At 51.7% G+C, this 17,897-nt stretch overlaps 1 protein-coding gene across 1 annotated transcript in view; it reads right to left on the bottom strand.

Annotated features, from left to right (window-relative positions):
* Positions 1 to 375: 375 nt before the first annotated feature.
* STK32C (serine/threonine kinase 32C) overlaps positions 376 to 17,897 on the bottom strand; it is an 82,037-nt gene continuing 64,515 nt past the window's right edge. Inside the window, exons 3-12 of the mRNA XM_084751018.1 lie at positions 16,491 to 16,642; positions 13,196 to 13,369; positions 12,273 to 12,310; positions 12,096 to 12,185; positions 11,595 to 11,698; positions 10,950 to 11,066; positions 9,670 to 9,795; positions 9,448 to 9,579; positions 2,023 to 2,090; positions 376 to 1,095 (exon numbers count right to left, since the gene is read on the bottom strand). Coding sequence (XP_084607144.1) covers positions 951 to 1,095; positions 2,023 to 2,090; positions 9,448 to 9,579; positions 9,670 to 9,795; positions 10,950 to 11,066; positions 11,595 to 11,698; positions 12,096 to 12,185; positions 12,273 to 12,310; positions 13,196 to 13,369; positions 16,491 to 16,642 — 1,146 coding nt within the window. The 3' untranslated portion in view covers positions 376 to 950. The remainder of the gene's footprint in view (positions 1,096 to 2,022; positions 2,091 to 9,447; positions 9,580 to 9,669; positions 9,796 to 10,949; positions 11,067 to 11,594; positions 11,699 to 12,095; positions 12,186 to 12,272; positions 12,311 to 13,195; positions 13,370 to 16,490; positions 16,643 to 17,897) is intronic.

Below are 17,897 nucleotides of genomic sequence, written 5' to 3'. Positions count from 1 at the left end.
TGAGAGGGCACCACACATGATGACATGGTTCCCAAGTGAACCCACATAGGCCTGTGGAGCCCTGGGCTAGAGGGGCAGGACTCATCCTCAGACAGGAGAGGCCAGCGTAGCTGGATCATTCAAAGTTGCTCCCCTTACCACAGACCCTTGGGGCAGTGAGGGGCAGATGTCCTATTCTTCTGGTTGTGTCCCTCGGCTTTTTGACAATTTCCACTTTGCTTGGGACTTGAAATTGCGCTCAACAGCCTGCTTCCAGTTTCTATAAATGCAGGGGCAGCTGCTACCCAGCTGACCCAGTCCACTTCCTCCGTGGAAGACTGCAGGCACCGGATGCCATCACTCCCCGGGCATATAGCATACAGAGCATGCGACACGGCAGTTCTTAGACTGTAATTCTCAGAGGTGAAAATTATACACAAACCGCAGAAATTGCCAGAGCAATGTATATCCCTAGAAAAAAACGTTCTCTGCCATCCCGCCCACTCCCTCCCCCAACCCCGACCCTCAATAACATATCAGAATCAGCAAGGCCTGTTCCCACCCTTACAGCCTTGAGCAGAAAGCTCAAGGACATTTTGGCCAGGCCACAGCAAAGACTGGCCACGAGGCTATGTACAGCCAATTTCAGAAGGGTCCAGAAAGCCAAGGGCTCCTGCCCCACTGTGCCACTCTGGTCACCTGTAATCTGCCAGCCTACAGTTAGAGGTGCCAGCCATTGTGATGGCTGCATGATTCCCTCTATGTTGCAAGTCACCACGGTCTAGGTACCGAGGGCCCTCCTTGCCCAATCACCACTCTGGACGGGCACCCATGGCTCCCGGCAGCTTCGCCATACTGACTCGGGGAAGGCTGGGCGGTCAGACCTTTGCCCCACTGCTGCCACCTTCTGGCCGTCCTGAGTCTTCAAAGCAGCCTGAGAGAGAACTGCCCTCGGACACAGTCCAGATGGCCTAGCTGCTCCCAGATGAGGGGCAGATGGAGCCACACATGGGCAGGGCTGTGTGCTCTGCCTCGCTGTCTGCAGTGGAATCTGTCATATCTGAAGTCTCGGGACCTGGGGGAGGCTCATTCATGAGTTCCTGGCTCCTCTTCAACCTGGAATGGGGCAGGGAGGACACATACACAAGTGGATCAATGTACCCCACAGAATGGCACAGCCCCACTAGCAGGCCCAGGGCCCCCGATGTAGAATATATGGCTTTGTCCTAGGAGCCAGGAGATATGTCTTCAGGGATGTGCTGTGGGGTGCCATGAATATCTCTTGTTGGAAGCATTGTCCTGGTGCATGCTGGGAACACAGGGAGCCTGAAATTGGACATGGCTGCTGGGGACAACACTAGAAGCACAGCAAACTCCATGCTTTACTGCTGGCCACAAAGCCACAAGGCTCGGAGCCACAGGCTCTGCATCTCAGCGCATTCACCAGAGGCTGAAGGAGCTCTGTAGCTCGGGCCTTGTTTCAGTGAGTAGCGTTGGAACAGCTGTTCAAAGAGCAAGGCCAAGCCCACATCATCCTACCCTCTAACTACAGGATGGGGCCAGTGTCCTCAACCAGTCCTACGCTGCTCTGTGCATCCTCCCTAGCCTAGCCCAGAGCCATTGCCTCTAGGAAGACTTCCCTGCTTGCCTAGGAGAGTGCTGGGCCCTTCCTTAGGCCCCACTATACCAGGCTATCTCCACTGAGGAAGATTGTAGCTGTCGGTGACTTGTCTTGCCCCACTGGTCACTTGTGCTCTTTCTGTCCCACTGATACTAGACACCAAGGAAAGCTTTTCTGAGTAAGTGACCAAGTGGCAGGAGGTGATTGCTTCTGGTCTGAGCCAAGTGTGTCCCTGAGATTCGAACCCCTGGATCTGAGTCTATCTAGAAGGTTCCCAGGATGCCCTGCAAGGGCCTGAGGTGAGGCCACTCAACTCTACCTTCCACATCTACTGCCTGTCTTTCCCAGAGAGTGTGGGCCAGCCTCACAGGCCACATGTAGCCCCTGTTTCTTCCTATGGTCTTTCACATACGTTCACTCACTTTTCCCTGTTAAAAATCACGAAGTCCTGCTGGATGGCATCCAGGCAGTCTTGAAGGTAGTCATTCTCCTGTGGACAGAAAGACCATCTAGTGACAGTTCCCCAAGCATCGCTCCAACTGCCCACTCCTGAGCTCCAGGGAGGAAACCACTGGCTGCCAAGGCACTCTGCTCTTCAGAATCCCATCTACTACAGCTGAGAACAGACTCACTGAAGATCAGCCAGGGCCATGGCATGGTGTGGGGAAGAGCTACCTCACCTCCCCTGTACTCACCGAACCTGCACAGTCTGCGTCCCTTCCAGGAGGATCTTGAAGGGACCCTGGAGGCACATTGTTCCCTCAAGAGCTGCCTCCGGTTTCCAGTCTCCCTCAGAACCTTAGTTATGTCTCCTAGCAGCCTGGCCAGGCTCTTGGGAGCTACAGGGCACAGACAGTTGGCCCCAATAAGAACCAGGACAACAGCCCGGGAGTGAGATTTAGGGCCACGGATAGCCTATAGGTCCGAACATGAAGCTAAAGTGGGGTGCCAGCAAGAGACTTTCTTCCCTGGCTTGGAGTCAGTTTCCCGGTGTGAAGTTGGGTTTCAAAACACTACAGGGGAGCTCTTAGAGACCTGGTTATGGAGTCCAAGGGACAGTTTTAGATTATCCTGGGAGGAGTGCTGAGAAGTGAAAACACCCGTGTGGGCAAGCTGACGAGGAAAGGCCGGAGGACCAACGAGATGGCCATGGGCTCCTGCCACAAAGTGTTAAGCAATGAGCTGGGGATGTTGGGGTGGGAGTTACTGCTGGACCTCATCCTCTTGTGCCCACGGTGGCAAGGGCATAGCCAAGTAGCTGAAGCCCAGGAGAGAGCAGTGGTTCAGGAGGAGGAGCCTGTGCTGATGAACCAGCGGAACCCTGGGGCTCTTGCTGGTAAGAGGCTATCAGCTGCCTAGGGAAGGAGGCACAGTTAACCTCTTGCCTTCCAGAGCTGAGCTGATATCAGCCCTACAATTCATCATCTGGGCGGAGTTAGGTCCCCTAAGAGGGAGGATGGCAAACACATGCTGTGGGGACCAGGTGCCTGCAGCTGTTTCCACAAAGGGGATGTGCAGTGCTAGAAGTCTGCTGAACTTCTACTCAAGTTCTTCCTCTCAGGGCCCAGTGTCCACAGCCCCACCCTTTCCCTGGATGCTGAAGGCAAGACCCAGGTAAGGCTTCTGGCATCTGTCATGGCTGGCTTTCCTGCCACCTCCTTGACCCGTGGGTAGCAGCTGTTAAGGATGAGGGAGGGGACGGGGGGGGGGGGCAGATGCAGGTTAGGGATAAAGTGCAAGTTATGCAGATCAGCACATTTTAGAGACTGAGTGTATGGCATAGAAACAGTAGTTAACAACGCCGTGTTGTATACTTCAGATTCCTAAAAGTATAGATTTTGAAATGCAATCTTTGTCCTTTGTGCATACTATGATGATATGGAAATAATGGGAACATTACTTGGCTCCGCTTTGATGGTTATTGACAATTTTTGCTTGTAATAACGTAACAGTCTGTACACCTTGAGTGACTATAGCTTTCGGGCCAATGGTTCCTAACTAAACCTGTTGTTAAAATAGCTGTTGTAGGGGGCTTGGGATCAGTGGATAAAACACTTGCCATGCCAGTATGAGGACTAGAATGCTGATTCCTAGCACCCACATAAAAAGATAGGTAGGCATGGCAGCCCACCTGTATTCTCAGTGCTGGGGATGGGGGTGGAGGCAAGGGAACAGGGCAGGCTGGCTAGCTAGACTAGCTGCATCAGTGAGCTCTGGGTTTATCAAGAGATCGTGACATGATAAGTTAGTCAAGAGAGTGAAGAAGACACAAGACATCAAATTCTGTCCTCTACCTTCACACACACGCCCACACACCTGAACATATGTGCACCCCTTCCAGGAACACACGCATTAGAAATCAGATGCTGTAATAAACAAGATCGGTACCTCACCCCTAGACCAACTAGCCTACACAGTCACCGAGAAGCATGACACCCAGGCTGGAGTGACCAAAGAGAGCCACAGTCAGAGATGTGTATCTCCCCGCTCTGTCTTTCCATTACAGTGTCTCATAAATTCCCTACCTGCAAGAAGCAAGGTCTTCTGGGATCAGCCATCCAAGGTCAAACGTGAGTGGCTATACCTCACATCTCTTTCTACTGGGAAAGTGGCACAGACCCTGGCCCATTTCTTCACCTTTCAGAGGCAGCTGGTTTTCCTCATTCCTGCACAATGCCCTCCAGAACGTGTGTGTGTGTGTGTGTGTGTGTGTGTGTGTGTGTGTGTGTGTGTGTGTGTGTGTGATCCTTGGGGTCTCCTGTCCTTGTCTCTATAGCAGGTACAGACCAATCAGTGCTTGTCTGAAGGCACTCCGAGGATCTCAAGATCTCTGCAGCTCCCTCCTTTGGAGGACGCATGACACCCCCAGCATTTTGCCCCACCTCTGTGGCCACCCTGAGAGGGGCCTCCATTCCAGCAGAGGAACTGACTTTAATCATCAAGAAGAGGTTGGACTCTGTTCCTGGATGAGCCAAGCTGTATCCTTCTAGGTACCTTTTCACCTCATCTGATGGAGAGCAGACAGACACACAATTCTAGTCTGAGAAGATTAAAGGCAGTCATACGCTCAGCCTCCTCGGGGATGAGGGTCGGCATCATGGCCTGAGGCAGGAGTCATCCAACAAAATGCTGAGGTTGACAGAGGTGCGTTGTGAGGGTTGGGGGAGGAACCCCTGAGGTAGTGGTGACAGAACAAGCATCAGCCGCACCCCTGATCCTGTGAGCAGGGGCTGTGGTTTATCCTTTAACCTCCACATCGACACATCCCTAGGAAGACAAGTCCCCGGTAGCATGAGGAGCCTCAGCAAAAACATCTAGGGAAGGTGGCTCTGCGTGGGGCAGTGACAGACTGCTGTGGCCTCTGAGTGGGTCCATGAGCTTTTATCCCCCTGGCAGACTCTCTTCTTCAGTATCCCAAGGGCTGTTATCAGGGGGGCTCCTGTGATATCTTCCTGTTCTGGTTCTCCTGGACCTCTGAATGCTGAACGTCCACATTCAGCTCTTCTCTAGTCACTTGTGGTGGGTTGTTGGTACCCTTGCCAATACACACAGAGCCACCAAAACCTAGATCAGGTACAGGAGCATGAAAGTTTGGCTCCTTTGGAGCTGGTCAGCTCTGCATCATTGACTACACCCTTGCTGGTTTGCACTGAGGCGCTGCCCCTCAGTGATTGTCCCACACACCACACCCTCGCCGCCCCCTCACCTCCGCATTCTTCCTTAGGGGCTCATAAGCACATGAGTTCCCAGGTCCGGAAGACTCCATCAAAGCCCAAATAAATGCTCAGACTCAGCGCCAGACTCCAGATGTCACCCGTGTTGACAAAGAGCCCCCAGGAGATGGAGACCAAGTCCAACACCTAACTCCCTTGCAAAGAGATGTGTTCAGGAGCTCAGGTACCATTCCTAACTGCTCAGAATTGCCTAGAAATGCAACAGACCTACAACAGGGTAATAATCTTAAAAGAAAAGAACAAAGTGGGAAGAGTCACAGTGTCCAGTTTCAGAACTGACCTCAAAGTGACAGCAACCAAGGCAGCATGCGCTGGGCGAGGACAGATCAATGGGGGTAGGAGTTAGTCCCTAAATAAACCCTGCTATTTATGGTCAAATTGATTTTTGGAAATGGTGCCAAGGAGTTCAGTGGGGGAAGAACAGCCCTCTCAACACATTTCTGCAACCACTGGATATCCATATACAGAGGAATAAGGCGGACCTACCTGCCCCTGACACCACACATTAGAATCAGCTCAAAGTAGGCCCTAGACACAAAACAAGACCTGGAGCTACAAAGCACACAGGCAAAATTCTCACGACTGCAGGATCAGGGAGCCTCCCCAGCACGACAAAACATGAGCAATGGAAGCTCCCGGCAGCCCCCGTGAAAGACTCCAGCTGCAGATGACACACCCGCAGAGACAAGACAGTCTGGCAAGAGAGGCAAGCACGTGACAGTCATACATACAACAAGCGCTAGCACCGCCGCCCTCCCCCCCCTCCCCCCGCCAGTGTAAAGAAATAACTCTCAAAATGAAACAAAAAACACAAATATTTCTGCGTTGGGCTCTGCTCTATAAGCAGCTGCCACGTTGCTGCTCCCATTCTTCCAACTAGGAAAAAAAAAAGCCAGTGCACTGAAGATCAGTGGCTTTTCTTGGACCTGTCAGAGCTGAAGACAGGGGGGTCATGATACCCCCAAATCTACAGAAGACAACAGTCCCAGATGTAAGGGTTTCCCTGGAGCTGAAGCCAGTGGATCAAGAGCTGCAGAAGCGCTTCCTGGAGATCCGGAGGCTATCTTCCTGGGGCACCACTTTCAGGGCCCCGTCCCTTCATGGGCTTCATTCCAGGAAGCCAACAAGTATTAGTGACAAACTCAAAACTGGCCCCCCACTTAGGTCTAGAAGAGGAGGGAAAAACAACCAGAGAAGCCCGGCCAGAGTCTCCCCTACGGAAGTAGACACTGGTGTCCAAGGAGAAATCCACCTAACTGGGGAGGCGCTTTTTCTGAGAACCAACTCCCCTAGCGTCACCTGAGGAGAAGGAACGAGCCAGAAAACACTGGTGAGAACACACGAGTTAATACAGACTACAGACTCTCCTCGCCTGACCTCTGCGCTGAGCGAATGGCAGGCACAGAACGGGTGCTGATGGGAAGGGCTTCTTCCCACAAGAACATGTTCCCACTTGGATGGAGTGGTGTTGTCCGAAGGTAAAGTTTCATTGGCTAAAGGCACATTGGAAATTCTCCTACAACCACTGGAAGTATTTTACGCTGATTTATTTGAGTACATGAACAAACCTGTGGCATGGCACGTGTACAGTGGTCAGAGGAGAACCTGTGGGAAGGCATTCTCTTCCCTCCACCATGTGGGTTGCAGGAATCAGTCTCAGGCCATTGGGCTTGGCAGCAAGCACCTTTACCCACTGGGGGCCATCTTGCCAGCTCCCCCTAAAACTACTATTGAAAGATGTCTGATTGGTGAACTAAGGGAGGAGATGGAGGAAAATTGTGCAAAGTGCTTGATAAAAACTGAAGGAAGCAAAGCTGGGTAAGAAAGAACAAGCATGGTGAATGGACAGGCTACAAACACAGCAGATAGGAATCTAACTATGTCATTGTCCGAGGGGAAACACACCAGCTAAAGACAGCCACAGCCACAATGGACTGTGAAAGATAACCCAGCTGTTAAAGGATGGAAGGGGGCAGTTCTTCGATAACAAATGTGTGATAAGCACAGAAGGTGCCCGTTCGTCAATCAAATGCAAATAAAAAAACAGCTGTGGGAACTGGAAGCGTACCCAGTTGGTAGAGCACCGAGCATGCACGGAACATTGTGAGGTGTGGCAGAGCACACCCCTTAATCCTAGCACTTGAGTGGCAAAGGGAAGACATGAGAAGTTCAAAGCCATTCTTGGCTATAAAGTGGGTTCAAGACCAGCCTGGGCTATGTCAGACCCTGTCTCAACAAACAGACAAACAAAACCCCAATAAAACATGAAAAGAACCAAATATTTCATCAAACCAAACCAACCAAAACAAAACAAGAAACACTCACTGCCTCATACTCAGTGTAATGGTTAAAATGTAAGATACAAGCTGAAAAGTAATAAGAACTGGTGTGGGCGCGAAGAATTAGAACCCTCATGGGAAGGTTCTGGTGGGACTATAAGATGGCACCACAGGGGGTTCCTGAAAATGAAGGCATGGAACTGTCACACAAGCCAGATGTCGCACTAAGGTCCCTCCCAGAAAACAAGAGCACACCCCCAGGAGGACCCATCATACAGGGACAGTCATTCACAACAGTGTTACAATGATTCAAAAGCAGAAGTGGCTCAAATTCCAGTCGTGTGACAAATGCCTGAGGAAAATGTGATCTATTCGTGAATAAAACACTAAACAGAAAGGGATGTTTTTTCAGAATCAAAAGAAGGGAGGCGCTAGCCTTTGGGACAGCATGAGTGAGTCTTGAAGACATTGTTCCAAGTACAAGAAGCCCGCAGGACCACGCACTACCGCTCATTCTAGGTGAAATGTCAGAGCAGGGACAGAGGCAGCTCCATACCTGGAGGGGAAGGCTGGAGAAGGGCGGCTGATGGAAGGGGGCTATGAGAAAGCTCTCCCCTTAGACTGTGGTGATGGGTGGAACAGAAGCCAGTGATGACGCACTTCGTGTGTGTGTGTGTGTGTGTGTGTGTGTGTGTGTGTGTGTGTGTGTGAATTGTATGTTATGTGATGGTAAGAAAATAAAGATATTCATTAAAGCGCCTCAATTTTCCATAAGAATATTGGATGATTTCCCATAGCTAGCCAACATTAAGAGCACTTGCCGCCCTCCAACTAAAGCTCTCACCAACCACTGCAGGATGGAGCTGAGTTCTGCCCAGCGCAGGTGTCTAGAAGTCAGCATGGCAGCTGGTCTGTACCCCCTCTATGACCTGGTTCTATACACCTCAGGAAGCACCCCCACTCTCTTTACTCTTGGCACCTGTACCAGGGAGCTGTCAGGCCGAAATTCAACCCACAGACACCATGGGCAGTTGCAGGAGAGAGAGGACAGGAGCCTCACCTACCTATCTAGGCCTGAAAATTCAAGGCACTCAGGGGACGACTCCAGCCCTGAATTCCACACTCATTTGGAACCACATAGGGCCCATCAGAGCTGGGAGATTATACTCCAGACTGTCAGGCTCAGACAGGCCCAAATATAGGCGAACACTCACCGTTGATCACCACCACCCTGACGCCAACATGTAGTAGTTGCTCTCTTGTGCACAGCATCTGTGCTCCGGCATGAGGAACTAAGCTGTGACTCTCCCTCCTCCCCACCCCCCAACCCCACGACCTAAACTCTAGGCCCTCAGATGCGACTTTACATAGGGTGCACAAGATTGACAGCTACCCTCAAAGGCAGAGAGGGAGGGAAGGGTTTTCTTCTTGGAGCCTTAGGAGAGTAGAGCTGCGACACTTTGATTTTGGACATGGTACACCAGACCGTCGATGCACCAGGACACAAGTAACCTGAGCGCTAATGCCCCTGGGCATAGCACTGGGGGCATTCTACTCTCAGGGCCTACCGTTGCTCTCAGCTGGTTCCCAGGGTGATCCCTGTCCAGAAGGAGCAAACAGCTGAGGGAAGCTATGTAGGCAGGCTGGAGGTGGGGTTATGACAAGGGATGCCAGGAAAGGTAGAAAGAAGATCACAGCCCCGCCATTGGGACTTTGGGGAGACTATTGCTAGACTGTAGAGTGCATGCTCCACCCAAAGGCCATGCAGAGTGAAGGGACCTTGCACTGCCACAGACAGGGTGGGGCGACCCTGAAGCCGGAGCCCTGCACTCACCGACTGGGAGCTGTCCCTGCTGCTGTCCCGAGACTTGTTCTTGGCCAGTCGCTTTTTCTTCTTATGGAGAGGCCTTGACTCCAGGATCATCTCCTCCAGCTCAAAGGTGGGGTCACAGTGCAGGCGGCCTTTCTGTGGGGAGACAGGGTACTGAGCCCAGCCAGCGGACTCCACCCCACCCCCCAACAGCCTGAAGTCACCTGTCTGAGTGCACGGGCTTACATTGGGCACAAAGCCTGGCTCCACCTTCTTTTCACTCAGGTCATCCCACAGCACATGGGCCAGCGATGGGGCTGTCTGCATGTCTTGGAGACTGGAGAACCGGTGCTCTGGGTTCACGGTGAGGAGCTGTGAGGAAGTCCCCTCTCAGACAATGCCCCACAGAAGAATGGCGACCTGCTCCAGGCTGGAGAGACCCTTGAAGGTGTCCACAGGCCTGAGGCTTGAAACCTCAGGATTGCAAGTGACCCATGAGGAAAGGTGACATCAAGCAATATGGCCCTAGGGACTCTGATCCTGGTGTGCTGATACCCAAGGACAACAGAGGAGCTCCAGGGATGTCCTGCCAAGATTTTCCAGCAGGTGGCAGTGGTAGCCTGGCTAACCCATAATGGCAGGTAGGCCCAACTAACTACTGCAAAGCCTCTTTTGTTACAATATAGAGCCTCCAGGCTCCAGAAATTACCCATCCATGCTGGGTCAGGACATCAGGTCACCAGGGCGAGGCACCTCCTGCTCAGGTCCTTGCGTATTAAAACCCTTTCTTCACAGCTGTCCTCGCTGTGGGTTCTGCATTCTGAGCTACCCCTTGGAATACTCCAATCACCGTATTTAGAAGGATGCTCTTCATGTGATAAACAGCCCTTAGTCCAGTCCCAGGACTTACAGAATCCCTGTGCCCCTGGTGGCTGGTATCCCTCCTCCTCCTAGCAGCAGCTATAGACAGAGCTTAGCTATGAGAGGTGAAGGGGCAGGCTTTCCTCTTTACTTGCTCCCTGGGAGTGGTGACCCAGACCTTGTGTTCACTTTTCAGGATGGGGACAGGGTCAGAGGTGACTAGAGCATAACTTGAGCCATGTGCCAGCCTGGTTCCCTCTCCCTCCTACACGTGTGATGCAGAAGGCTTGGTGCCTAAATTCTTTGCCTGGATCTGAGCATCGTGTGAGGTAGGTGATGGCCACGTCCTGACACATTGGTCCCTGACAGGATTACAGACAGCAGTAATACAGCTGTTAATCTAGCTCACCATGAGGATCCAGTCAGAGTGCCTATGAGAAGCACACCAAGAGCCTACGGGTAGAACAAGAAACCCACACGTTGGTACCAGTTTCCTTTTCTCTGAGCCATACAGAGTCTCCGAGTCGTTGTCCAGGAAAGGTTGTGGGTAAGCTAGTGAAGGGCTCTATGCCCGTGAAAAGATAGGGTGCCTCCTTGGGCTCCAAGTGAGGGCAGAAGGGGTGGGTACTCTGGCAGGGGCTGGGGGGTGGGAAATGGGAGCTCACCTTCCGCAGTAGGGCTACCATCTCCTTGGACCAGGTGGGCACATACTGGACGCTCACAGTGCTGAACAGCTGAACAAGTGATTCCACGGCGTTGCTTGAGTGGATATCGTAGGGCCTCTGTGGGCAGGGATGCACCGCACCTGATGCCCTCCCTGCCGCTGCACCCAGACACAAGTGCAAACACCCTGGCAGCCCATCCCCAGTCCCAGGCTTGGCTCTGAGAACCGCAGCCACCTGATCCAGAGCCCGGGGCTTACAGCTTGCTCAAAGACTGAACTGGTCATCTGTCAAGGATATGCACTCCTTACCCCTACCAGTCCCATAGGACAGGAGGTGCTGTCTTCATCAGGACTGGGGTCCCGTGGAATGGTGGAGGGTACCCCAAGAGAGAATAGAGGGCAGTGTGGGGCTTAAACAGGTCACTGCCTCTGCCTCTAGAGAAAAGAAACAAGTACCTCCCAAGTGCCTGCTGGACACACGTCCTGTCTACCACCAAGCACCCAAGGAGACTTGTTTGCTCAGGCATCTATCATATTAAAAGCCTGAGTCCCCTGAGGTTGGGGTGGAGGTATCATCATCCCTTCATGAATCCCAGCCAGTCTGAGGCAAGTAAGTGGCTAGCTTAAGGTTACAAGGCTCCCGTACCCATCCTCGTAGCAGCTCGTAGGCCATCACCCCCACCGACCACCAGTCCACCTCGAAGGAGTAGCCAGTCCCACCATTGACAAAAGAGTGGAAGATCTCTGGAGCTGTCCAACAAAGAGAAGAAAGAGCTGAGCTGTGGGGCTAGAGGGCCCTGATAACGGGACAACCCACAGCCAGGCCCACACCCTACCCATACGATTCCGCAGGGAGCCGCCTCCTTCCAAAAAAGGGCACAGTAGATAAAACACTGCATAGCTAGGCCAACTGGTTCCACCCCAGGTCCTCGGCTCTAGTGAGTTTGCCGGCAAAGAGGGAACTGCCTCGTTTCTCCATCCCATGACTCTCATGTACACTCTCAGATTTTTTTCTGCATGTATCGGACTGATCATATTAAAAATCCTTTCCTATCAATCCCACTGTGACTTTATCTGACTGTGGAGTAAGGGCTAAGGCAGGGGCACGACCCTGCATGTCCGGTGTCATCTGAGGCCTTAGGTTTACCCATGTATGGTTTGGTCCCAGCTAAAGCCGTCGCCCTTTCCCCGTCCTTTATGATGGTGGCGATGTTGAAGTCAGTCAGGTGCGCATGTCCTGTGAAGAGAGGGCAGATTTGGATTCCCAGGTCCTGGCCAGGGCACACATGCTCCTCTGCCATGTCCCAGAGCTCCAGAGACCCACCTTGTTCATCCAGGAGAATGTTGTCAGGCTTGACATCTCTAGGAAGACAGAAGGCGACAAGAAAATGAACTTTAATTCGTGTTATTTCTGCCCTGACATCTCTGACAGAGCCAGGAGTCCCCCAGATGCCCCACCTCAGGCAGAGCCCCAGAAGGCAAGACTTGGTGTGTTTAGAATGAGTCCTAGCATAAGACCTAGTGTGGAGGCATGGAGGGCAAACTCCGCTCTGTTCAGAGGGCACCAGGGCCATCTAGAAGCCAGCTTCAGGGAAGCCACCAGCAGTCGCCTTCTGAGTCTTGATGACCAAAGAATATCTAGGAGTGCACAGAAGGTATCCACACCCAGAAGCCTCTAAGGAATGCAGAAGACACTCGGGGCCGGGTTCCCATGATGCCCTCACTGGAGCATGGAACCTCATGGAAGCGGCCTTACTCATGTACATTTTCGCCCTTAATTCAAATTCAGTCCTTTCCACCGTGACTTCCAGTTACAGAACTAGCATTCAGTGACCACCACACACCTGCATGGCCAGACAGCAGACTCCCAGGCCAGCGAGGCAGAGACCAGGTCTATTTGACTTATAACACACCTCAGTTTGCACCAGGGCTGCAGGATTTCAGCCTACTTTCTGCTTCCGAATTCTACCTGCTTGCTCATTAGACGCTTCCCAATTCCATGTGCTTTTCACAAATGCCACAATCAGTGTCAAAGTCCCACGATGTGGTCAATAGACAAAGGAGAGGCCAGCACCCATGAGAACTAAGTTCTCTCTGTCTGTCCTCAAACTGGGTTTGGACAGGGCCCAGCACTGGGAACAGGGCGGGAATGAGGAGCCAGACCAGGCTGTGATGGCGTGGGGGATACCGCTGTACGTAGTGTGACCCGAGGTTATTAGCAACCATTCAACCCAGGTGTTCACGCACCTATGGATGATGTGCTGGCTCCGCAGGTAGTCCAGGGCCAGGGCCATCTCACAGATGTACAGCCTCACGGTGTCCTCTGAGAACTGGACATTCTGCTGTAGGTGGTAGCGCAGGTCTCCACCCAGAAGCAGATCCACCACCATGAACATGTCCTCCTCATCTTGGAATGAGTACCTGTGGGCACCAGGGGAAGGTGTGGCATATAAACGGCTGGGGAGCCAGAGCAGTGGCCCCTACCACACCCGGTTCTTCCTCCTTCCAGTCTGATCACCATCCTGCCTGAGGCATTGGCCATACCCTGCTCAGAGCTGCACCAAGACCCTAGGGAAGACAAACGGCCATGTCCATGCGGATGGTTTGGCTGCAAAGCAGTGATGCCCATTAGTGACAACTGGAGAACAGAAACAGTGCACATTCCTGAGTTGTCTCAGGCTTCCCTGGTTTCTTCTATGAGAAAAACAACAACAACAACATTGGCTCATAAAAGAAGAACATGAGACAGCGCCAGTGAAATGCTTAGTACATATCGGGGCAAGAAATTGGTGTCTAGTGACCAGAAGCCATGGTGATGATGGTGGTGGTGCTGTTTATAATGATGGTGGTGCTGATGTTGATGGCAATGGTTATGATGGTACTGGTGATAGTGGTGGTGCTGTTGATAGTGATAATAACTGTGATGATAGTGATGGTAGTGGTGGCACTGGTGGTGGTGGTGCTGATGCTAGTGGTGATTATTAGCATTGTTGGTGGTAATAGTGCTGGTGATGATAGAGGTACTGGTCCTAGTGATGGTAGTTGCAGTGATAGAGATGGTGGTGTTGATGACAGTAATAAAGATGCTGGCAGTGCCAGTAATATTGATGTTGATGATAATGGAAATGATGCTGACAGTAGCAGAACAATGCTTCCTTCCATTTTGTGATTTCTTTTGTGAGCTCCCAGAGGTAACTCTAATTTTAAACAACTGACTCTATCATGAAGAGAGTTACAGAGAACTGACTTCCATGTGACATCCTGCTCCCTGCCCTCCATCAGCCTCCCTCTCTCAAACTTGCTGGAAGGTGACCTGGAGAAGGTAGCCCAGGCAGGATTCTAAGGGAGGGGTCAGAAAGAGGGTCAAGGAGACTTGGGATGTCACAATGGCTCCAGTTCATACAGCCCTAAATAGCAGGTGATATCTGGAGGGCTGGAGTGTGGAGAGGGGGAGCACAGCCACAGGAAGGAAGGAAAAATATAGAATATGAACTCCTGGTTCATGGTCCAAGTCACACCAACACCTGCACACCTGTGGGCAGCAGCAGTGGGGACACCCTGTTTCACAAGTGAGGAGACTAACAACAAAGAAGTCATGTAAGCGCTCTTCAGCATGGTAGAGTATCAATGCACCTGACCATTAGGCAACACTGTCTATAGATATGTGCAATTCAAATGCTGATTTCTGTACCCCACATATCTGGTTGCAATCCTTGTTCTGAGAATCTCCTGTCTCAATGTTGTGTAAACATTGCTCCCCAATTGTTCCCTGGTATGTCAATAATGGAGCTTACAGCCAATCACTGAGTAGGGGAGAGAATAGGGCGGGACTTGCTGCCAGCAATGGGAAGAGGAGTTAAAAAAAAAAAAATAAGAGCCGGGTGTGGTGGTGCGCGTCTTTAATCCCAGCACTCAGGAGGCAGAGGCAGGTGGATCGTTGTGAGTTCGAGGTCAGCCTGGTCTACAAAGTGAGTTCAGGGCAGCCAAGACTACACAGAGAAACCCTGTCTCGAAAAATGGAAAGAAAAAAAAAAACGAAAACAAACAAACAAAAAAAGGAAAGTAGGGGATTCAGCCTCAGGAGAGGCCCAAGAAGACATCAGGAGAAAGATGCCAGAACAGGAAAGCTACAAAGTGCAAGTATCTCTGGGATGTACACTGGGAGGAAACCAAATTAGCTTAGAGGGTGAAGAATAGGGTAATAACTGCTCAGTTATTGTGTTGTGAAGCTTATTATTAAACAAATATAAAAGAGTCTCAATTATTTGTGTGATAGCCAGGTTAAGAGAGAAACTGAGAAACAAACAATTTTATAAAAAATAGTGTTAACAACTGCCTTTTAGAAAGCCTGGGAGGCTGGGTTGCTGAGGCCCCAAAGATGAAAATACTGGCCTTCCTTTTTTTCCAAGAAGCCTCAGTGCCAACACTGTACTCACCTCACAGAAAACTACCCTTTTCTCCCCTGATCCACTCCTGAGCTGCAGCATGGCAGGGGCAGGTTCTCACTTGGACCTTCTCCCTACTTTATAATGTTGCTGAAAACAAGATCGAATGTATAACACACACACACACACACACACACACACACACACACACACACACACACACAGAAATCCTATCTGGTTCTATCACTCCAGGCACTCCTTGTGCCAGAAAAACAGCCAGCCACAAGTATACTAGAGCTCCTAAACAGGAAGGAGCTGTTTCTGAGCCATGTTCCATAGCCTCTGGGAAGTGGCCATTGTCCACTTCGAAGTTTCTTGACTTACTGTAGCAAAACAAGCAAGCAAGAAAACACAAACAAACAAACAGCAGGTTGCAGTTTGGGGCGAGAGGAGGCTGTGCTCCAAGCAAATCTCAGGTTCTCTCAGACAGAACACACTTGCTTTCTGCTGCCCCAAACACTGTTGGTTGCTTCTTCCTGAAGCTCTAATGGATACAGGGTCACCTATAAGGGAGGGCCACCTATGCTACTTTGCCAGAGGCCCCTGCTGTTGGAAATCCTGTGGTCCACAAGGCCTTTGTCAATCATAACCAAGGAACACAGAAGAATGCAGAGATCACTATAGGAAGCAGGCAAAGAGAGCCCCTGGGTCAGGGAAGATCCATTCACTGGAGAGGACTCCAGGGTTTGGAAGACCACTATAGGTCAGGGAGCAGTTCTGCAATGGAGAGGAGCCTGGGGCCTTTCTGGAGAGGAAGGAATCAACCTCTGAGCAGCCCACAGGTTATTCGTCTGGCACTCATTTTGTGCAGGAACCTGAAGGTCCGCACCTACACTTGATAGTGCATCATAGTGCTAAACCCTGGGCTCCTAGCAGACCCAGGGGGGATTCTATTTGAATCCCAGCATAGCATGGGCCCCTGCGCCCAACAGACCCTAAACATGGAAGCTGAATAGACTGAGGTGGGGCAGGGAGGACTAGGGCACGGGGAACATCCTAGGGGTATTAGAGACCAAGAACAGCAGGGCCCCTTGCCCAATCCAGAGGGTAAATCCCACTGCAAGGGGCATCCTTGGCAGGCTCTCGGGCAGGCTCACCAGAGGTTCACCAGGAAGACATGCTCGATCTCCTGCAGGATCTCCAGCTCCCGGAAGACGTTGCGGACCTCATCGCGCTCGATGCATTGCTGCTTGTTCATGTACTTCATGGCGTACATCTTCTCCGTGTCCCGCTTCTGCACGATGCAAACCTGGAGGGCCAAGGATCACTCAGCAGAATGCCAGAAACTGGGCTCTTCAGCTCTGTCCATCCTGAGAGAGCCAGGGTTCCTAGCTGCCAGTGGGACCAGGCTGTGAACAGTCTACAGCCTGGCAGAGCCCAGTCACAGTGCACCCCGACACGAGTCCTTAGCTTCATGGTGGGATGGTTTGTGTGTGGTGTGCTGAGCCCCTCACCAGCCATGACCTGTGCAAGCGGTCTTGCCTTCCCAAGCCTCAGCATCCCCTTGTCAGGGCCTGGGTCAGCATGTGACTTTGAGGTATGTTGAGGACCATTGTGTGGTTTGAGTGGGAAATGCTCCCTCCAAAGGCTCATATGTTTAAGCACCTAGCCTCCAGCTCGTGGCTCTGTTTTGGAAGCTTGCAGAAGCTTTAGCAGGTTTAGAAGCTTCTAGTCCTTGCTAGAAGAAGTAGGTCACTGTGCTCAGGGGTGGAGGTATGGCTTGGCCCTACTTCTGGTCTGTTCTCTGCTTCCCGAAAGTGCCCTCCCAGACTCATCCAGAGGTATGTCTCTCGGTTGATTTCAGATTCAGAGTAACCATCACAGGAATGAAGGGGAGACCCCCTCCTAGCACAAAGCCGTGCATCCAGGAAGCCTCCATCTACCACAGGATCACCATTCCCATCAAGCAGGGACTGTCCATGATAGCAGGTCCCTCACAATCCTGAAGGTGCAGCACTTCCTAAGCATGGTTCTGTCACGGTCAACTCCCAGCACTGGTATTGCTTAGCAAAGAGGAGCACATGATGAGAGGGATGAGGTGAGGAGAAAAGCAGTTGACATCCCTGTGGCCAAGGAGTGTCAATCAGAACCAAGGACATAGATTCTCAAAAGGAAACAGGAAGTTAAGACATAAAAAGCTGGTGCTGAGCCAGCACCTATGTCCACTGCAAGCCACAGTGGCCCTCTTAAGGACAGGGAACTCATGTAACCAGAGCCATTTCTGGTGGGTTATGTAGACTATTGTCTCCAGGTCTTTGTGGAACGCTAGTCATGGGTCTGAATGATTCTGGGCCCCAAGGTGGGCAAGACTCCCAGGTGTCACCAGAAAGCCTGGAGCTGACCATATACCTCAGTGGCACTGGCCTCAGACCAAATCTCTGGATACACCCTTAGAGGACCCACATTCTTTTTCCTGGGAATACACACAAGGTAAAAAGGTCTCTAGGTCTCCTTAAAGCAAGCTGACTTCCAAGCCTGTGCCCAGTAGCCTCCTGGCGCAGTCC

Source organism: Acomys minous (genome assembly GCF_964271855.1).
Source record: "Acomys minous genome assembly, chromosome: 2".
In the NCBI taxonomy this organism is placed as follows: Eukaryota; Metazoa; Chordata; class Mammalia; order Rodentia; family Muridae; genus Acomys; species Acomys minous.
The sequence above is the reverse complement of the archived record's forward strand: the minus strand, read 5'-3'. Positions and strand labels throughout refer to the sequence as shown.